We start from the raw sequence: 19,477 nt of genomic DNA, 5'->3' as shown, positions 1-19,477 counted from the left end.
GGTAAGAATATCAGACGTACAATAAATCCTGAGTAATATTATCCATACTGATTTATGAGACAATTATATGGTGCTAAGAGATAACCTAGAAAGACGAATGACATCCTTCTCTTATTTTTTATAGATGAAAATCCTCCAGTCTCAGCACAATTTTGTACACAACCGAAGGAATTTGGGATACACCTTGACACCATGACAAAACTCTCTCTATCCAGTCTTTACAGAAACGGTGTCCTAACTGGCTTAAAGTATATAAAACAAATAAGGAGCAGAAACGTTACAGTTTGCACATATAGGTAACGTCTAGATACTGATATATTAGAAATATACAATTGACACGTTCATAGCGTGATCGTCTTGGTGGTCTTAACCACTTTATTTGTAACATTTCCCTCCTTTTTCCATCAAAGGCGTATCAATGTGCTCTTATCTATATCCGTAGTTTTAAGAACATTGGGATTATTATAAATATCTATGGCGTTCCAAGTGACAAAATTACTGTTGTTCGCTGTATATGTAAGTAAGCATCAGGGGAAAAAAAAACATAACCGAGGATGCAGGATTCTATCACTTATTACTCGTTTACTGGTGGAAATGAGTTTCATGTGTGAAAAACGCAGAGCTTCACTATCATTTGGTTTCCATTTTCAAATTTCCCATCCCTTACAAATGACTGGGTGAGTCGTTCACCGGTCTGAGGAAGGTAAGGACTTACCAACACTATTAAGAAGGTGCCTAATAAAACACTGAAAGACAGAAGAAATGAAACTAGCCTCAGTGTATAATTACTAGTTTTTGTAGTTTCTAGAACGTCTGGGTGACATAAAATACATTTATATATATAGCAACACTTGCACAGTAAGCCTCTGATAGAGTTTTACATGACGAAAACAGCTTTTCGGTGTCTTGCTCCCTTTGTCGAACTGTAAGGGTGTATCTGTGCAACACGTTTTATCTATGACATGACCAATAATTCTAAGAAAGTCCAGATGACCATGTTTACACTAGCGTTGACAACAAACATAATGTTTTAGTCTAGGCTAAAAATCAGCTTCATACAACACTCCACGTTAGCTTTTTTGTATAATTGTTTTCTTCTTTACGTAGCTGGTGCAACCAACATCCTTTTGAACACGATAATGTAATAAGTGCTTGGCCTCCGTCTATGATCTGTATTCTTCATCCTTCCCCCTACCTCAAAATTAACAATTCCTAGCAGCGTCAAGGTGTGTTGTATCACCATAGCCCTTCTGTTAATCAAATACTGCCTTAAAGCTCTTATACCTCCGATTCCGTACACCCTCATTATATGCTCGTTTTACCTATCAATATACAGCATTTTTCTGTGTATTTGCATTTCATAAGTTTCATTGTCCATATTTCACATCGAGCTAAAGCTGTACTTAAAAAAAATCCTTCAGATAAGAATTCCTAACAGGAAAATTTGTAAGGGAGACATTTCGTATTTTGAGAGAAATTTTACTTGCCAGTTGAATGAGTAATATCTACATTCTCTTTATCTACACCGTTAGTATTTATCACTCCTCCTGAATAGTAAAATTCATCTCATACTTGTTGCTTTTAATTTTCTAGTTCCATTAAGATGAGTTGATTAAATTCGACTGCACCCCATTACCCTTGTTTTCTTTTTGTTGGCATTCATTTTATAATCCCTTTTCAGGATACTAATCTTTCTGTTCAAATGACCTTCGAAATTCCTTGTCGTCTCTGGATGATACAGTATCACAGGGAAGTACTGAAGTCTTTTATCTTTCTTCCCGCATTTAATTCCTTTTCCAAACACTTATTTTCCGTTACTGTTGATCTCTGAACGGAGAGAATAATTTCAAGGGTACTATATAACATTGTCTTCTTATCTTATGCTTCCCTATTGTGGGTGACTACTGGTGTCTTCATTTTGGTGATTTAGCCGTTATAAATTCCGTTTATTTTTACGTCATTGTTGTCTAACAGTGCATAGGTTATTCTTCTGGGTGGAACACAGGCAGGCAAAAAATAGTATATGTAAGAGGCGCCCCGCCGCTAAAAACTGTATCTATGCTGTTATATAAAGACACGACGTTGTACAACTTTGTTACCAAAACAATGAAAATTCTTGACAGATTTATTCAAATTTTTTACTAGATGCTCTAATAAAAATTCAGATGGACATAGTCTACATCTTTGATGTATGGGTAAATAAATGTATGTACGGTATATAAAGTGAAACCGTTATAAGAAAGCATGTCGAGGAGTTCTTGAATGATTTATTTCAAAACTTAACACGATGCTCTAACAAACATAGGCTCTATATAATTTAGTATACATGTACATGAACAAAGTTTACTTAACATTTACATATTTATCAGTCCAGATAAGTTCAGAGAAGTACCACCAACATCTTTCTTCTGAAATTATATATATATATATATATATATATATATATATATATATATATATATATATATATATATATATATGTGTGTGTGTGTCTGTGTGTGTGTGTGTGTGTAATGCTTCCTAATATGTGTAATATTTCACAGTTATGTGGAATTTTTCCAGGCGTGTTCTAATATGCAAAATGTTAAGCCTATTCTATATTTGACGGATAACAATGAAGACTTAAATAGTGTCCAATATTCTTACTACTATCTTCTTTTCAAAATATTCCGTTAAGTAATGTACTGAAATGTAGGTTCACATGTAAGTAAAAAGAACTATCTTAGCATACCACAGTTTGGATTCCAGAAGAGTCACTCAGCTGAGAATGATACTGACACAATCATCGACCAAATATTACGTCTTAAATAACAAAATTTCGCCAGTGGGTAATTATTCTGTTCTTTCCAAGGAGATTGATTGTGTAGATCATGGTACAGTCTTAGAATAACTTACGTTTTATGGAACTGTTGTCTTTAGACACAACTGGTTTGAATGACACTTAGCAAACAAAATGGAAAAAAGCTGTGCTGAATAACTCAGCTGTACTGCTGTGAAGATAGAAAATTATAGTGAGTTGTGAGCAGTCACAAATACAATCGTACAGGGTTCAATACTGAGTCTGCTCCTATTCCTTCTATGTATACATTACCTTCCACTTAACGTTCAAGATGCAGAATTGGTACTTTTTGTGGATGATACTAGTGTTATAATAAATGCCATTAGAGAGAAAGCGAAAGAAGAGACTGTTAATGATGTTTCACAAATAACGATGAAGTGGTTCTCAGGCAGTGGACTGCCCCTACATTTTGGAAAAAGCATATTGTATTCAGTTCCGTACAACGAATTCAATTGTACACGTAAATGATACAGCACAAATATAGTGTAGAATGCTTCAGATCTTTTGGAGTACAAACTAATGAAATCTGAATGGCAAGGAGCGAATCGACCTCCTGATTTATTTTCCGTAATTCAATCCAGTAATGTCTCATGGAATAATTTTCTGGGGTAACTCATCACTCAGAAAGGAAGTACTGATGGGACTAATACGAGCTATAGGAATTGTGTGTGGTGTAATGTAGGTACCTCTTCTAGGAGTTGGGGTTTTTAAGTGCACTGTCTCAATAAATTTTTTCACTAATGACATCCATCAATAATGATATCTGCATCTACAACGTTCAGAAACGTTGTAAGTATGGACGTATATTCACCATTATTAAAACTGTTACTAGCTCAGAGAGAAGTTCAATACGTAGCGGCAAAACATTTTGATCACTTGCCCATGTGTTCATTAGTGTTAACACCAATTTTGTATACTTGTAAACTGACTCCTTCCATATCATTTCTATAAAAGAATCGTTCAAATGAATTATGGAACATGTAACTAACTAACTGACTCCGAGAGCGTCTTCTAATCATTTTTGTCAAAAGCTTTTCGTAATTCTATAAAAGCAATAAATGTATTTTTATCAACTTTCACTTTATCTTCAAAAGTATATCGAATAATTACTTTCTACATTTCTCCACAATCAACCTTCCATGTATACCTTACCAAGGCTGGTAACAACACTAAACGAGAACAATAGTAAACCTCTCTGTTGGCGGCTATACCAGTCACAGGGGACTGCCACTCAAATCATACTCGTAGATGTCGATGGTGTGTACATGTATGGAATTACATTGACGTCGACCATAACTGCTCTGTTCTTCACTTATTTTGCCAGGCAGTGTACTTTTAAAATATCGCAATGTGCACAGCAATAGCACAAGAGTAAAACGTGATTCGCATCCACTGTCGTGTAATAAGGGAGAGACCTTCTGGATTCATGCTGACAATATAAATTCTCTAATGAAATTGGTTGTAATTATGTGTGTGTTTCAAATGGACACTGTTCATTAACAAGTTGATTAAAAGGGAAATGAGAGAGATACATTTTATTTCCATTACTGATATTTGCATTCGCCATTAGTGGCAGATCTGTCAGCTGCAATTACGGTGCTCTTTAGCCTACACGAATTGTTACAATTTACGGAAATATTTACGGTAGTTAAATATGTTAAATAGTTTTAACTAAATTATTGTATATATAACGACAAACTCATCTGCTACCGTTTCTACATTTACAAGAAGCTGTTGATAATATTAAGTAAAGTGCAGTATTTGAAATTTTGAAGTTACCAGGTACAGAATACAGAGCAGGTATTTAAAACACGTTGAGGAAGTAGACTTCAGTCATGTGAGTAAAATACATGTAAAGGAAGCAGTAGTTGAGAAGAGATGACGTAAGATCATAGTTTATCGCCACTTTATTTTTTTGTATGAGTAGACCATGCATAAGGGAAAATAAGAAGAAATTTAGAAAAGAAATTAAAATTTAGAGACAAAGAAGAAATACAAAAAAATTTTTTGATGTCATTCAACTAAAGGACCTACATCACTTTAACTTAATTAGTGTCCAGAAAAGAGGTTATAAGAACCTCAACAAAACTGAAAGAAGGGAAAAAGCGAGAAGATGATATCGATCAAGTGTTGCTGATGGTATTACACGAGAAGCAGTTGACTAGTTTTGGTACTTCATCGGTAAAATAACAGAGAATGGCCGTACTGAATACAATATAAAATGTAGACTGGCCACAGTAACAAACATTCTTCAGAAAAAGAGAATTAAACTAACCTTGAAAGTGTATACTAATTAAGTAGGGTATTGAGAAGTATTAGTCTGGAGTACAGCCTTACATGGAAGTAACGTCGAAGATAAGGCCGCACAGACACGAAAAGATGTATTGTATTCTCAATGGCCTGTTGCAAGTTTTTCGTTTGGACTCCTCTCCAGAGACTTGCGTGTCCGTAACCTACTCTAGTTATCCATTCAGGGAAAGGACGCCTATATTTCAATGTGGATTCCGAACTCTGTGTCGTTTCTGTTGTCTCCTCACGCCGCTGAGAGTAAAGGTAGATCAAAATGCAATCTGAAACATCCGTGAAACGATCAAGATTCGATGTAACCACGTCCTAGTTTTCTGGTACCCTTTTCCGCTAGACCATCAGGCCAAAAAGATGTGTTGTACTGTAATGTTACGAAAGGATCCAAAATATTACGTGTTTAGATAGAGTAATCAATGAAATAGTACTGAGAAGAATGTGGAAGAGATGTATTTATCGCAAATTGAAACTACAAAAAGGAATTAGGGCATAGGAAAAATCCTGAGGAAACCTGAAATAGGTACCAAGTAGTAGGAATGTGTAACCGATAAAATTCTAGAAAAAAAATGGTTCAAATGGCTCTGAGCACTATGGGACTCAACATCTTGGGTCATAAGTCCCCTAGAACTTAGAACTACTTAAACCTAACTAACCTAAGGACATCACACACACCCATGCCCGAGGCAGGATTCGAACCTGCGACCGTAGCAGTCCCGCGGTTCCGGATTGCAGCGCCAGAACCGCTAGACCACCGCGGCCGGCAAAATTCTAGAGGAAGACCAATGTTTTAAATAGTAAGTTGGTTCAAATGGGTGCAGGTTGCAGAACTGATGACAAAGGTGAACAGAATTTCCCAAAATAAATTATGGTGGAGATTTCTACTAAAGTACACTTGAGGACAACCAGTAAAGTTCACGAAGTACTTGACTGTTCAATCGTTGTGAATGAGTAGCTGTTCATAGCATTTGTGGACAGCTGGATGTGCTATTACGTGTGGTGTGAGCTCAGTGCGTGCGTTGGAAGAAGAGTTTAGGCTCGGGGTAAGCTATTAGAAAGTGGAAGACGCAGTCTTCGTTGATGAAGTGATACGAAATGGAGGTTCTTTGTTCTGGTACGATCTTCAGTCCGAAGCCTGAATTCATGCAGTTCTCCATGTCAATCTATCCTGTGCCAACCTCTTCGTCTCTGAATAACTACCGTAACTTACACGCATTTTAATTTGCTATCTTTATTCATCTCTCGGTCTCCCTCTGTAATTTTTAACTTCCAAACTTCCCTCCAGTACTAAATTTATGACTCTTTGATGTCTCAGAACGTGTCTTGTCAACCGATCTCATCTTTAAGTCAATCTGATCTACGAACCTAGTCTTCGACGTTCTTCTGTAGTAGCAGATTTTCAATGGCGTCTAGTCTCTGCTTGTCTGAACTGTCTGTCATCCACTTATCGCTTCCGTACAAGGTTACACTTCACATAAATACCTTCAGAAATGCCTTCCTAACACTTAAAAACTATATTCAGTGTTAACAAATTTCTCTTCTTCAGAATTGCCAGTCTAGGTTTATTCTCTCTGCTTCAGCTGTCACCATTTATTGTACTTCCCAGGGAGCTACATACATCTACTAGTTACAGTGCCTCATTTCTTTATCTGGTTCCCTCAGCATCGCCTGATTTAATTTGACAAGCATTAAATACACTTGTTATTGCTCTGTTCTTGTTCTTATTACATCCTCCTTTCAACAAACAGTCCATTCCGTCCAATTGATCTTCCAAGCCTATTGCTGTCTTTATCAATATTGCATTGTCATCGGCAAACCTTAAAGTATTTATTTGTTCTCCCTGAACTTTAATCCCTCCTCTGACTTTTTCTTTCCTTTCCTTTACAGCTTACTTAATGTACAGAATGAACAACATCGGGGCAGGCTACAAACCTGTCTCACTCCCTTCTGAATCATTGTTTCCTTGTCATGCCCGTAGGCTTTTATAACTGGCAACTGGTTCCCGTATAAGTTATAGATAGCCTTTCGCTCGCTTGCTAGCCTCTGAATTTCAAAGAGAGAATTCCAGTGACTTTGTCAAAAGCTTTATCAAAGTCTATAAATGCTATAAAAATATATTTGCCTTTTCTTAACCTTTCGTATAATAGAAGTAATAGGGTCAGTACTGCCGCGTGTGGTCTTACCTTCCTCCAGAATCTAAACTGACTCTTACCTCGGCTTAGACCAGTTTTTCCATTCTACTGCCAAAATGTCGTCCCAGTACTTTGTGACCATGACGGACTAAACCGATTGGTAATATTCTCACACGTCAGCATCTTCTCTCATTGGAGTTGAAACTCTTACATTCTTCTTGAAGTCTGAGGGTGTTCCGCCTGCTTCATGCACCTTGCACATCGGGTGGAATAGTTTTGTCACGGCTGGCTCACAAACGTTTCGGTAGTTCTGACAGAACTTCGTCTTCTCCTAGAGTCTGGTTTCCACTTATATATTTCAATGCTCTGTCAAATTCTTCTCGCAGTTGCATATCTCCCATCTCATTTTCATCTACGTCCTTTACACTTTCTATAATATTGGCTTCAAGTTCATTTTCCTTATTCAGACCCTTTATGTATACTCCACTAGGCATTGTTCTTTTCCTATTTCATGCTATGCTCCCTTCACTGTTTTCTCTCTGAATGCTACCCATTCGTCTTGTACATTACTCCTTTCCCCTGTTTCATTCAATCGTTGGCTAATGCTCCCTCTGAAACCCTTAAAAAATCTGATTCTTTCAACTCATCCAGGCCACATCTCTTTAATGTCTTACATTTTTGAAGTTTCGGAAGCTTCAGTCTCATTCTCATCACCAACAAAATGTGATTAGAATCCACATTTGTGCCCGGTAATCTCCCACAGTTTCAAGTCTGGTTCCAAAATCTCTGCCTTAACGTTGTATAATCATGGTTGCCTGACATGATCTGTCAGTGCAAGAGGCAATTTATAAATTTGTACAGCTGTCTTCATATGAAAACATTTTATATATTTGCCAAGATCGCTAAGTTAACACATTAGTGGATTTGTTTGATACGATGTTGACTGTAAGGAGTATGTGACGACTAGACCTAGAGAACAACGGAAATGCTAAATCCTGAGCGGTACCACCAGATGGCGTACCTAATGCGTGATGGCAATTAAAAATAATGTAACAGGGTCAACGTTTGTATAGGATTAGAATTAACAAATGTAATTTAATATCAACAATGTATATGCACTATTAGTACATTATGTCATGCCATATATATATAATAGAGGAAATTTACACAAACGACATTTATAGCGTAACAAAATAGGATTTGAAATTATTGTTAGTTATCGCTCCAAGCGAAGGATGACCGATTTAGGAATTGTATAATAGGAAACGCAGTGCTGGAGAACAATGTAAATTAGATTTCGTGTATAAAATTTTTTTAGAAACATGCATATTCTAACAATGCATATAAAATCGATTTTATTTATTAACATTGACCCCCACCCCCACACACATGAACCATGGACCTTGCCGTTGGTGGGGAGGCTTGCGTGCCTCAGCGATACAGATAGCCATACCGTAGGTGCAACCACAATGGAGGGGTATCAGTAGAGAGGCCAGACAAACATGGGGTTCCTGAAGAGGGGCAGCAGCCTTTTCAGTAGTTGCAGGGGCAACAGTTTGGATGATTGACGGATCTGGCCTTGTAATACTAACCAAAACAGCCTTGCTGTACTGGTACTGCGAACGGCTGAAAGCAAGGGGAAACTATGGCCGTAATTTTTCCCGAGGGCACGCAGCTTTACTGTATGGTTAGATGATGATGGCGTCCTCTTGGGTAAAACATTCCGGAGGTAAAATAGTACCCCATTCGGATCTCCGGGCGGGGACTACTCAAGAGGATATCGTTATCAGGAGAATGGAAACTGGCGTTCTAAGGATCGGAGCGTGGAATGTCAGATCCCTTAATCAGGCAGGTAGGTTCGAAAATTTAAAAAGGTAAAAGTTAGATTTAGTGGGAATTAGTGAAGTTCGGTGGCAGGAGGAACAAGACTTCTGGTCAGGTGACTACAGGGTTATAAACACAAAATCAAATAGGGGTAATACAGGAGTAGGATAAATAATGAATGGGAAAATAGGAATGCGGGTAAGCTACTACAAACAGCATAGTGAACGCATTATTGTGGCCAAAGTAGATACGAAACCCACGCCTACCACAGTAGTGCAAGTTTATATGCCTACTAGCTCTGCAGATGACGAAGAAATTGAAGAAATGTATGATGAAGTAAAGGAAATTATTCAGATAGTGGAGGGAGATGAAAATTTAATATTCATGAGTGACTGGAATTCGTCAATAGGAAAAGGCAGAGAAGGAAACATAGTAGGTGAATATGGATTGGGGGTAACAAACGAAAGAGGAAGCCGCCTGGTGGAATTTTGCACAGAGCACAACCAAATCATAGCTAACACTTGGTTCAAGAATCATAAAAGAAGGTTGTATACATGGAAGAAGCCTGGAGATACTGACAGGTTTCAGATAGATTATATAATGGTAAGACAGAGATTTAGAAACCAGGTTTTAAAGTGTAAGACATTTCCAGGGGCAGATGTGGACCACAATATATTGGTTATGAACTGTAGATTAAAACTGAGGAAACTGCAAAAAGGTGGGAATTTAAGGAGATGGGACCTGGATACACTGATTAAACCAGAGGTTGTAGAGAGTTTCAGGGAGAGCATAAGGGAACAATTGGCATGAATGGGGGAAAGAAATACAGTAGAAGAAGAATGGGTATCTTTGAGGGATGAAGTGGTGAAGGCAGCAGAGGTTCAAGTAGGTAAAAACACGAGGGCTAGTAGAAATCCTTGGGTAACAGAAGATATATTGAATTTAATTGATGATAAGAGAAAATATAAAAATGCAGTAAGTGAAGCAGGCAAACAGGAATACAAACGTCTCAAAATTGAGATGGACAGGAAGTGAAAAATGGCTAAGCAGGGATGGCTAGAGGACAAATGTAGGAATGTAGAGGCTTATCTCACTAGGGGTAATATAGATACTGCCTACAGGAAAATTAAAGAGACCTTTGGAGAAAAGAGAACCAGTAGTATGAATGTCAAGAGCTCAGATGGAAACCCAATTCTAAGCAAAGAAGGGAAGCAGAAAGGTGGAAGGAGTAAATAGGGGGTCTACACAAGGGTGATGTACTTGAGGACAATATTATGGAAATAGAAGACGATGTGGATGAAGATGAAATGGGAGATATGATACTGCGTGAAGAGTTTGACAGAGCACTGAAAGACCTGAGTCGCAACAAAGCTCCGGGAGTAGACAACATTCCATTAGAACTACTGACAGCCTTGGGAGAGCCAGTCCTCACAAAACACTACCATCTGGTGAGCAAGATGTATGAGACAGTCGAAATACCTTCAGACTTCAAGAAGAATATAATAATTCCGATCCCAAAGAGAGCAGGTGTTGACGGATGTGAAAATTACCGAACTATCAGTTTAATAAGTCACGGCTGCAAAATACTAACGCGAATTCTTTACAGACGAATGGAAAAGCTAGTAGAAGCCGACCTTGGGGAAGGTCAGTTTGGATTCCGTAGAAGAAGTGGAACACGTGAGGCAATACTGACCCTACGGCTTATCTTAGAAGCTAGATTAAGGAAAGGCAAACCTACATTTCTAGCATTTTTAGACTTAGAGAAAGCTTTCGACAATGTTGACTGGAATACTCTCTTTCAAATTCAGAAGGTGGCAGGGGTAAAATACAGGGAGCGAAAGGCTATTTACAATTTGTATTGAAACCAAATGGCAGTTATAAGAGTTGATGGGCATGACAGGGAAGCAGTGGTTGGGAAGGGAATGAGACAGGTTTGTAGCCTCTCCCCGATGTTTTTCAATCTTTATATTGAGCAAACAGTGAAGGAAACAAAAGAAGAATTCGGAGTAGGTTTTAAAATCCATGGAGAAGAAATAAAAACTTTGAGGTTCGCCGATGACATTGTAATTCTGTCAGAGACAGCAAAGGACTTGCAAGAGCAGTTGAACGGAATGGATAGTGTCTTAAAAGGAGGATATAACATGAACGTCAACAGAAGCAAAACGAGGATTATGGAATGAAGTGGAATTAAGTCGGGTGATGCTGAGGGAATTAGATTAGGAAATGAGAAACGTAAAGTAGTAAAGGAGTTTTGCTATTTGGGGAGCAAAATAACTGTTGATGGTCGAAGTAGGGAAGATATAAAATGTAGACTGGCAATGGCAAGGAAAGCATTTCTGGAGACGAGAAATTTGTTAACATCGAGTATAGATTTAAGTGTCAGTAAGTCGTTTCTAAAAGTATTTGTGTGGAGTGTAGCCATGTATGGAAGTGAAACATGGACGATAAATAGTTGGGACAGGAAGAGAGTAGAAGCTTTCGAAATGTGGTGCTAGAGAAGAATGCTGAAGATTAGATGGGTAGATCACATAACTAATGAGGAAGAATTGAATAGGATTGGGGAGAAGAGAAGTTTGTGGCACAACTTGACTAGAAGAAGGGATTGGTAGAACATGTTCTGAGGCATCAAGAGATCGCCAGTTTAGTATTGGAGGACAGCGTGGAGGGTAAAAATCGAAGAAGGAGACCTAGAGATGAATACACTAAGCAGATTCAGAAGGATGTAGGTTGCAGTAGGTACTGGGAGATGAAGAAGCTTGCATGGGATAGAGTAGCATGGAGAGCTGCATCAAACCAGTCTCAGGACTGAAGACCACTACAACAACAACAACTTTGCTTCTTTATATCAATAAATAGTCAGTCTATGAGTAAAAATGTAGCTAGTTTACTACAACTAGACTCCATTTCCTAAAAGAAGCAGAGTGACTAGCTGTGTGAGTCACATGAATCGAATATTTCATACAAATATACAAATGCAGAGATACTTTATTTCAACATTCTGAACAAGCTGGCATGATCAGCAAAAATATTGTTTTAATTAGTTAGTAATCATGACTGTGTCTGTCCTGTAATACTGGGTTTATGAGTTACGAGTATATCAGTACCATTTATTAGAAGTTCTTCGTTTCTGCTATTCTCACAAGACCTTTTATATATGCAAAGTGAAAGTTTCTTATTAGTGACATCATGCAATGCGCAATCGCTTTAGAATAATATCCTTAAGCATGCTAACGATTTGACAAAATATTAGTGGCGTTTTTTTTAACTCGTGGAACTGAACTCCGTCCAACCAGGCCTCGAAAGTCCCTACAGTACCGACCGACTGCCGTGTCATCCTCAGCCCATCACATAAAAATTAAAAATAAACCAAACTCGATATTTTTTCTTGAACTACATTAATAACATACTTCTGCAAGACATATTGATGCATAGTGAGCAACCAGAACCTGAATATTTCATTTAAAACTTTTTTCAAATATTCATTTTATATCTTTCACTTACTTCATCATTTAAGTTTAATAAGTCTAACTGTCTGGAGAGAAAAAGTAGTAATGGCCATTCTAGTACTATCGAAGTATACATCGCTATAATTAATAATATTAAAAAAACGTGAGGTAATATGCAATACCTTAGCCTCATAATATGATAGAAGAATTATTCACCACTTTTTTCGGAATCTACTTCGCACTTGGAACATACAATAGTCTTTTTTCTGTGTTTACCACAATGTGTATCTCTTATAATTGTTGTACATTATTGTTGTTTTGTCCACTTTGTTGTTGTTTTCAGCTTTTGAACGGCATTCACTAACGCACAAATGACATCTACCTTTACCTCTATGAGCTTCCTTTGCACCGAAATTCTGCTTGATTATCCGCCCGAGACTACTCTGCATGTTTGAAACTACAGGTTTTGGCAGTCCTGCACTATTTGTAGCCATTTCTTCAATGTACGGCTCCGTGAGCTGTAGTCCCAGTTCTTGAAGGAAAAGTCGTAACTTACTAGGTTTTTTTCTTATTCCAGGCTGGGAAGTTCAACAAAAATAGTGTACAATTATTTACTGCTGATATGTCCACAACAGCATAGAAAACAGACAGAGGCCACCTTCTTGTAGCCCTTGTAGTTGAATATTTCCTCACCATTTGATCTATTGTGTCAACGCCACCTTAAGTCTCATTACAATATAAATTTATAACTCTTTTCTTCTGAGTGTCAGTAGATGAAACAATTGCCGCTTCATATTGTTAAGATGATAAAAATAGCAGATTTCGTTTGGGTTTTTCACAGGGGATATAAGAAACAACTGTGATTGGAATATTTCCAGTACTAGTATAACGGAAAGCAGATTTACTAGAATATAACTCTCGCCTTGAGATACCTTTCAGTTCTTGACGTATATGTTTCCTTGTGCTGTTCCCACAGGAGTTAGCTTGTGATCCCTCCATAGATCTTCTGCCAAGTCAATTGAACTGTAATATCTTCTGGGGTGACATTTCGCACTGAATCATGTATAAGAACCAACAGGCGTTTGATCACAGTCGCAGGGGAATTATTTGTTGTATACCATCATTTCATTTCCCAGCATAAAGCTCCTTGTGAATACCATATCTGGTTTTAGCGTCTGTGAGCATGCGTGTAAGTATACTGTATGTACCAGGTTTTCCCTTCATAGAAACCTGGAAGGTACACCAGCCACGGAAAAATGACGATATTTCATCAATAAGAGTGTGCATCCCAACAGAGTAATATTTTGGCGGTGATTCATTCGTTTCATCAAAAACTTATAGTATCGCAGCAAATTTACCATGTTTACTGCGATCGCTTCGCGACTCTCCGTCGTCAGATCTTACTATTTTAGAAAGCTGCTGGAATCTGGTTCGGCTCGTGGTAGTAGTATAAACAAACCGTCCTGAAGTGTAGGACCATAAATCTATAACAGATGACTTACTGTTGGTTTTCTTCCCCATAATAATAAGTAGCCCTAAATGTATCATGAATTCCATTCCGCCTGTCATGGGTGTTTCCTGCCTCAGTGCTTTCTCGTTCTGTCACTATGTTTTGTGCTAACCATCTTCCAATGTGAGGAGGTTTGGAGCTATAAATATTTCCACTGCTTGTAATATACTTGTCACTTAACTTCATCTGTTTCAGGTGCCCAGAGTTCATCTTCAGCGTCTGTGTGTACTTTATGAATGTCCACATCCTCACGCACAACACATTCCTGTTCAGCTTCACTCACTATGTCGTCAGTTTCATCCAATTCAGTTTTGGAATCTGTAGATTCTTCCAAAATCTGTGGTATCTCTCTGTCATTAAGTAACTGTCAATACATTTTCAATCACAATTGTATCTAACACTGTACTAGGTGCCACTAAACAGCAAACAATATAGAATCAAAGGGAAATGAATCATTGTTGAGACCATTGTTGCTGTGAAACCAGAGAAATATAATGTCCATGTGTTCTAAGGTCAAGTAATGCTATTACCTATGGAGTAAGATGACCGTCGTGGGAACTCAAATCTATAGCCAAAGGTGGGGGGGGGGGGGCAGGGGAGAGAGACTTTATGACCACCTCCCTTAAACTTAAATTTTCCGATGAGGCTTAAACGAAAACTGTAAAACAATCATAGATTCTGGAATAAGTCTTCATTACAGACAATACATAGTTTTTACAAAATGTTAAAAAATGAAGTCCGTGAGCAGATTTCAATATTTTTAAAAAGTCGACCTTAAGTACTCCCACACTTGGTATTACAATGGTTAATCCAATATATCTAAACGTTTCAGTACGGTGCAGTTAAAGCTATGTTTGCGTTCGATGAGATGGACGTTGGGAAGGTGCCAAAGCCAAGAGTCCTGTCGGTGGGGAGGAAGGGGAGGGAACTAGTTTTTAGGTATCAACGATAAATCGTGCCATGACATAGTGAAATTTCAGTTGAACGGATATTTCGTCAGACTCATACATTTTGTGGGTGGCAATGAAAGTTATGTCATAGGTATAATTGAGCAGAGAAAAAGAGGGAAACGACGTAGACACGTTTACAAGGAAAGGATATTAATGGCTATTGCAAGAAGGCTGGAAGCACTCGTACATATATGAATGGAGAATCTTGCATTGTGTATTGTTTTAAAGTGATACATGGAGAGCTGTGAACCTGAAAAAGTTACTTAGTTATAATTGTTTGAATATGAGACGACGTACAGACGATGGCTTTTTCTGTTCGGGGTTAACAAATATGACGAAAGGGCATTTCTAATGTTGATGAGAATATAGTTCGAGAAAGTGATACTCAGTCATATATATAGGACAATAGATCTTGTGAAGAAATGGGCAATGTCTAAAGTTTTTACTGAAACGGCTGATGAAGATTAATTTAATGTTACTAAAGTCGGGTACTAGGCTTGCAGGACGTACACACTTCAGTTGGCTAAGACACAAAATACATCTTAGTGTGAAATATTTTTGGTTTGATTGAAACGCCTCAGATCTGGATAAAATCTTGAATTTTGAACGAAACCCTCGATCGTCTTCGTCTTCGCCTTCGTCGTAAACAACTGACTGTGTGGCTCCTGCGTTTCTGATCTTTTATAGCCTTAAGACATCCTGTGAGAGGTGGGCGTATTATTACGCCATGCTACGAGACATGGTGTCTGAGTCTGGGCTCGTGGCGAAGAACACCTAAAGTTACGTAAGAAATCCAGCATCTGTGTAATCAGCAGTTGGTGAGAACAATCTCGTAATTAAATAAAAGACGAGGTTTGATGAAGCAAGAAAAAAAAATTGTACCCACGCTTTTACAGATTCGGACTCTGTTTTTGAAGATACAGTACTAGTATGACTTCAACGAAGACAGCGGCAATTATCTTAGAGGTCTATGGAAGCGATCAACCAACAAAGAGAAGGGACGGATATATGTGGCAAATTCTTGCGAAATGCCTGCGAGGGTCGTTGCACCACCAGTACAGGCATAGCCACAGTCACTGCATGGCGTAATACTGACGTATGACGACCTATGAGAAACCGTCTGTGGACTATAAATGGTCACCACAACGTCAGCTGCGACCTCTAAATTCTACATCATCCTCGAAATTTTACTTTTCACCCTGCCTTCCGCATCTGTCTACCCTCCCGAACTCGTATCAACTTCCTACATATTTTCCTCTTCTTCATAATCTTCAGATCCTATAAATTAACCTCAAAACTCAGACCCAACACGAAACTTTCATCCACTACACTGCTGTGCCACAGATATCCATACCCCACCTTCCATGCACTTGGATGCGGCGTTATCTACCGTCTCCTACCGAGTTTTCAGCCGACTCGCACTACCCAAAGACGAAAATCGTCCCGAGGTACACCCTTCTTTAATCGTCAAGCCACAACCCTGCAACTCACAGCCTTACTTCACTTTCCTCCCTTGTCCTTCCTCTCTTTCAATGACTTTTAGTCGCCACCTACGTTTTGACAAGGCCTCAAACGCACCATTCCACCTCTGTCACGAACATGTTCGTTTTTATCCACCGCAAGCATCACCACTACACCGCAGCAGCATTATCATCAGTCACTATATTTTAACTGTAAATGTAATGACCTAAAAATTTCAAAGTACATAAAAACTGTATACCGGAGTGTATTAAGAAAACATTTACGGTCATCTGTCTTAATGCATTTTAAAAATTGTTTTCAACACACAAAACCTTGTGCTACTTTCTCGTCCTGTCAAGGGGACCTGAAATGAGAATAAAGAAGAATAACAACGACAACCGTAAGTTGTCCCTGGCGATAGACGAATTTGTCGGAAGCTGGAAAGCAGATAATAAATAATGATTGTCTTATACAAGGAAGTCGACACGAGAAACATCGATGTCAGAATCATGGGTAGTACGTACATGGATTGTATGGTGGGTCATGGTGGATCTGAGTTGAAAGAAGAGTCGTGCAGTTGGTCCACATTAAGATTTGAAGGAACACGGCGTAGCGCGCACAGAAGCGGAGTCAATCACAAACCTAACAACAGTTACAGCAGCACGTCTTCGACGAGCAACATACCGGTGTTACGAGCATTACCCTGCTTCGACAACTCTTAGCTTTGTTCGGTCCTTCTCAGAATTACTCGTTAAAGACCAAAGTTTCATTTGGCAGTGCGATGAGACATTGTTTCCTACGGCTAATTGTATGGCATATTACAGTCGGCACGTCTTACTTCCGTTTCACAGAATTACGTTTCAAAGATGTTTGTTCATCTCTGTTTAATCGTGCTATAAATAAAATTCGTAAGTCCAGTGGTTATTTGCACAAAACGAGGCAGTCCAGCAGTCTATCGTCCCAAACTTTGAAAATGAATGTGAGTCACAGAAGAGAAGGATGAAAATTTTCAGTGTCTGTTACGCACTCACACAATCGACAGCTACCGCAAATTTCGTATGGAACGCCTTTACGACAACAAGAAGAAAAATTTAAAGCTTCAGTTGATGATGAAAGAGCAGTAATACGACGATCGACAGACGATTTGTACGGTATTCATTATTTTATACATCAAGAAGTATTTGGTTCTAAATCATCAGGGATGGAGCACATGATGAAATTAGTGGTACGAACAGATAATTTTCATAAATAGGTAGTCTTATTAAATCGTCAGTCGCAACAGTTTTTCATAGAATTGAATGAAAGGTATGAAAAAGTTATATATTACCGCAAAAAAGTTTTCTAAAACAGGGGACATACTTTGAACGAATTTTAGATTTGAGACCTACAGTTGTTGAAATTCCGAAGGTAAAACGAAAGGTGGAACGAAAGTTAGAACATCTGGAATGAATTGCAAACCTGCTTTTTAAGTGAACTTTACTGCACACTACGTACATTAGAGCGTTGCATGGTGAGATAAAGCTTCTCTCTGCTTTGGTGGGGACACTTTTAAAACGGATTCTTTTATTGATGAGGAGTTGCTTCTTACATAAAATCATTTCCGTCAACCGGTCGTTTCGAAATGCTTGGCCGGCACGATCACCTGACCTAAAACCCTGTGATTTCTTGTTGTGGGGCTACCTGAAGGACAGGGGACATTCAGACATGTGCTGATCTGAATCGCAGCATAACAAGCAAGGCAGCCAGCATCCCCACGGACATGCTTCGTTCTGCTCTGCAGAACGCAATCTTGCGCTTTCAGACTCTTCTGGACAGTCGTGGGTGCCATATTGCTCCCCGTATGTGTCGGAAATGGTGCTGGTATCTAATGAAATGATGTACCACAGCAGAACATTACCGTTTCAGTTGACCTGATTCTGCATTATTTCTCTTCATCCATGTTCTTGACGTTAATGCTACCATTTTTGGTCCTCGTACGGTTATAAAGTGTTAAATAGTGAAAGTTTAATTATAACCACCCCGTATTTTAATGAACCCCCTAAGATACTGTTCGAGGTGAACAACATTTACGTGTGAATGGTTTCATGTATCATTTACTGTCATAGAACAAATATCAAATGAAAACTGCTGTCTAACCAGAGTAAATGTAACTAATAGTTTGCATTCGTGTAACATATAGTAACTGTAGATCATATGATAACTTATCAGTAATACCAAAAGTGAAAAAATGGTAAAAAATAGATGTGAACGGTTGATGTCCCGCAGACCATCAATCACAAGGGCAGATTTACAAAAACATGGTGTACGTAATCGTTGGTGCCAGCGACCACATACTCGAACTCTCAGTGCCAGGCCGTTAACCAGATATTGCGTATGAATGTTCAGAGTAATGCCAGTATTTGCCACTACAGGGGAACATGCTGTCGTTGTTGCGCCGTTCCAGGACAGAGAGTGACGGCCGTGCTGCTGTTTTCCCCGCAGGCGTGCCGGTGCCGTTCGAGCTGACGCCGATCCTGAGCGTGCTGCTGAGCGTGGCGACGGTGCTGCTGCTGGCGGTGGCGGGCATCGTGGGCTCGCAGCGCGTCCGCTCCAGCAAGCAGCGGCAGCAGGACGCGGCCGCCGCCGCCGCCGCCCGCCAGGCGCTCGACGCCGCCCAGGGCGCGATCAAGGCCGGCCCCGACGTCGAGGACCCCAACCCCGACCTCATCCCGCCCACCAGAGGTAAACTACAAGTCCGTCGTACTGTACTGCACAGCTTCGGTAAAAGTCATTCCCTACACTGACGGAAACAATCACGCAATAACAAAAACATTAATCAGTGTAGAGTAACGAAATTTCGCAATACTTTTTGTCTAGATATATTTAATTGAATAACATTGGAAGATCAAAGGTTGTATTGTACTTGTATTGTACGTTAATCGGGGACCTAGAAACGACGGAGAGGCTCCGTCCCCGCCGCAGCCCCAGTGGTCCACAACCCCACGACGACTACCGCTGTCCACTTCACACCTCCG

At 39.1% G+C, this 19,477-nt stretch overlaps 1 protein-coding gene across 1 annotated transcript in view; it reads left to right on the top strand.

Moving 5' to 3' along the window:
- Positions 1 to 19,246, top strand: part of LOC126188596 (nephrin-like) — a 403,181-nt gene extending 383,935 nt beyond the window's left edge. The window contains exon 9 of the mRNA XM_049930197.1: positions 18,945 to 19,246. Within this exon, the coding sequence (XP_049786154.1) occupies positions 18,945 to 19,246 (302 nt within the window). The remainder of the gene's footprint in view (positions 1 to 18,944) is intronic.
- The last annotated feature ends 231 nt before the right edge of the window (positions 19,247 to 19,477 follow it).

This window comes from Schistocerca cancellata, chromosome 5 (assembly GCF_023864275.1).
Source record: "Schistocerca cancellata isolate TAMUIC-IGC-003103 chromosome 5, iqSchCanc2.1, whole genome shotgun sequence".
Taxonomy (NCBI): domain Eukaryota; kingdom Metazoa; phylum Arthropoda; class Insecta; order Orthoptera; family Acrididae; genus Schistocerca; species Schistocerca cancellata.
Note: the sequence above shows the minus strand (reverse complement) of the source record. Positions and strands in the feature narration are given on the sequence as shown.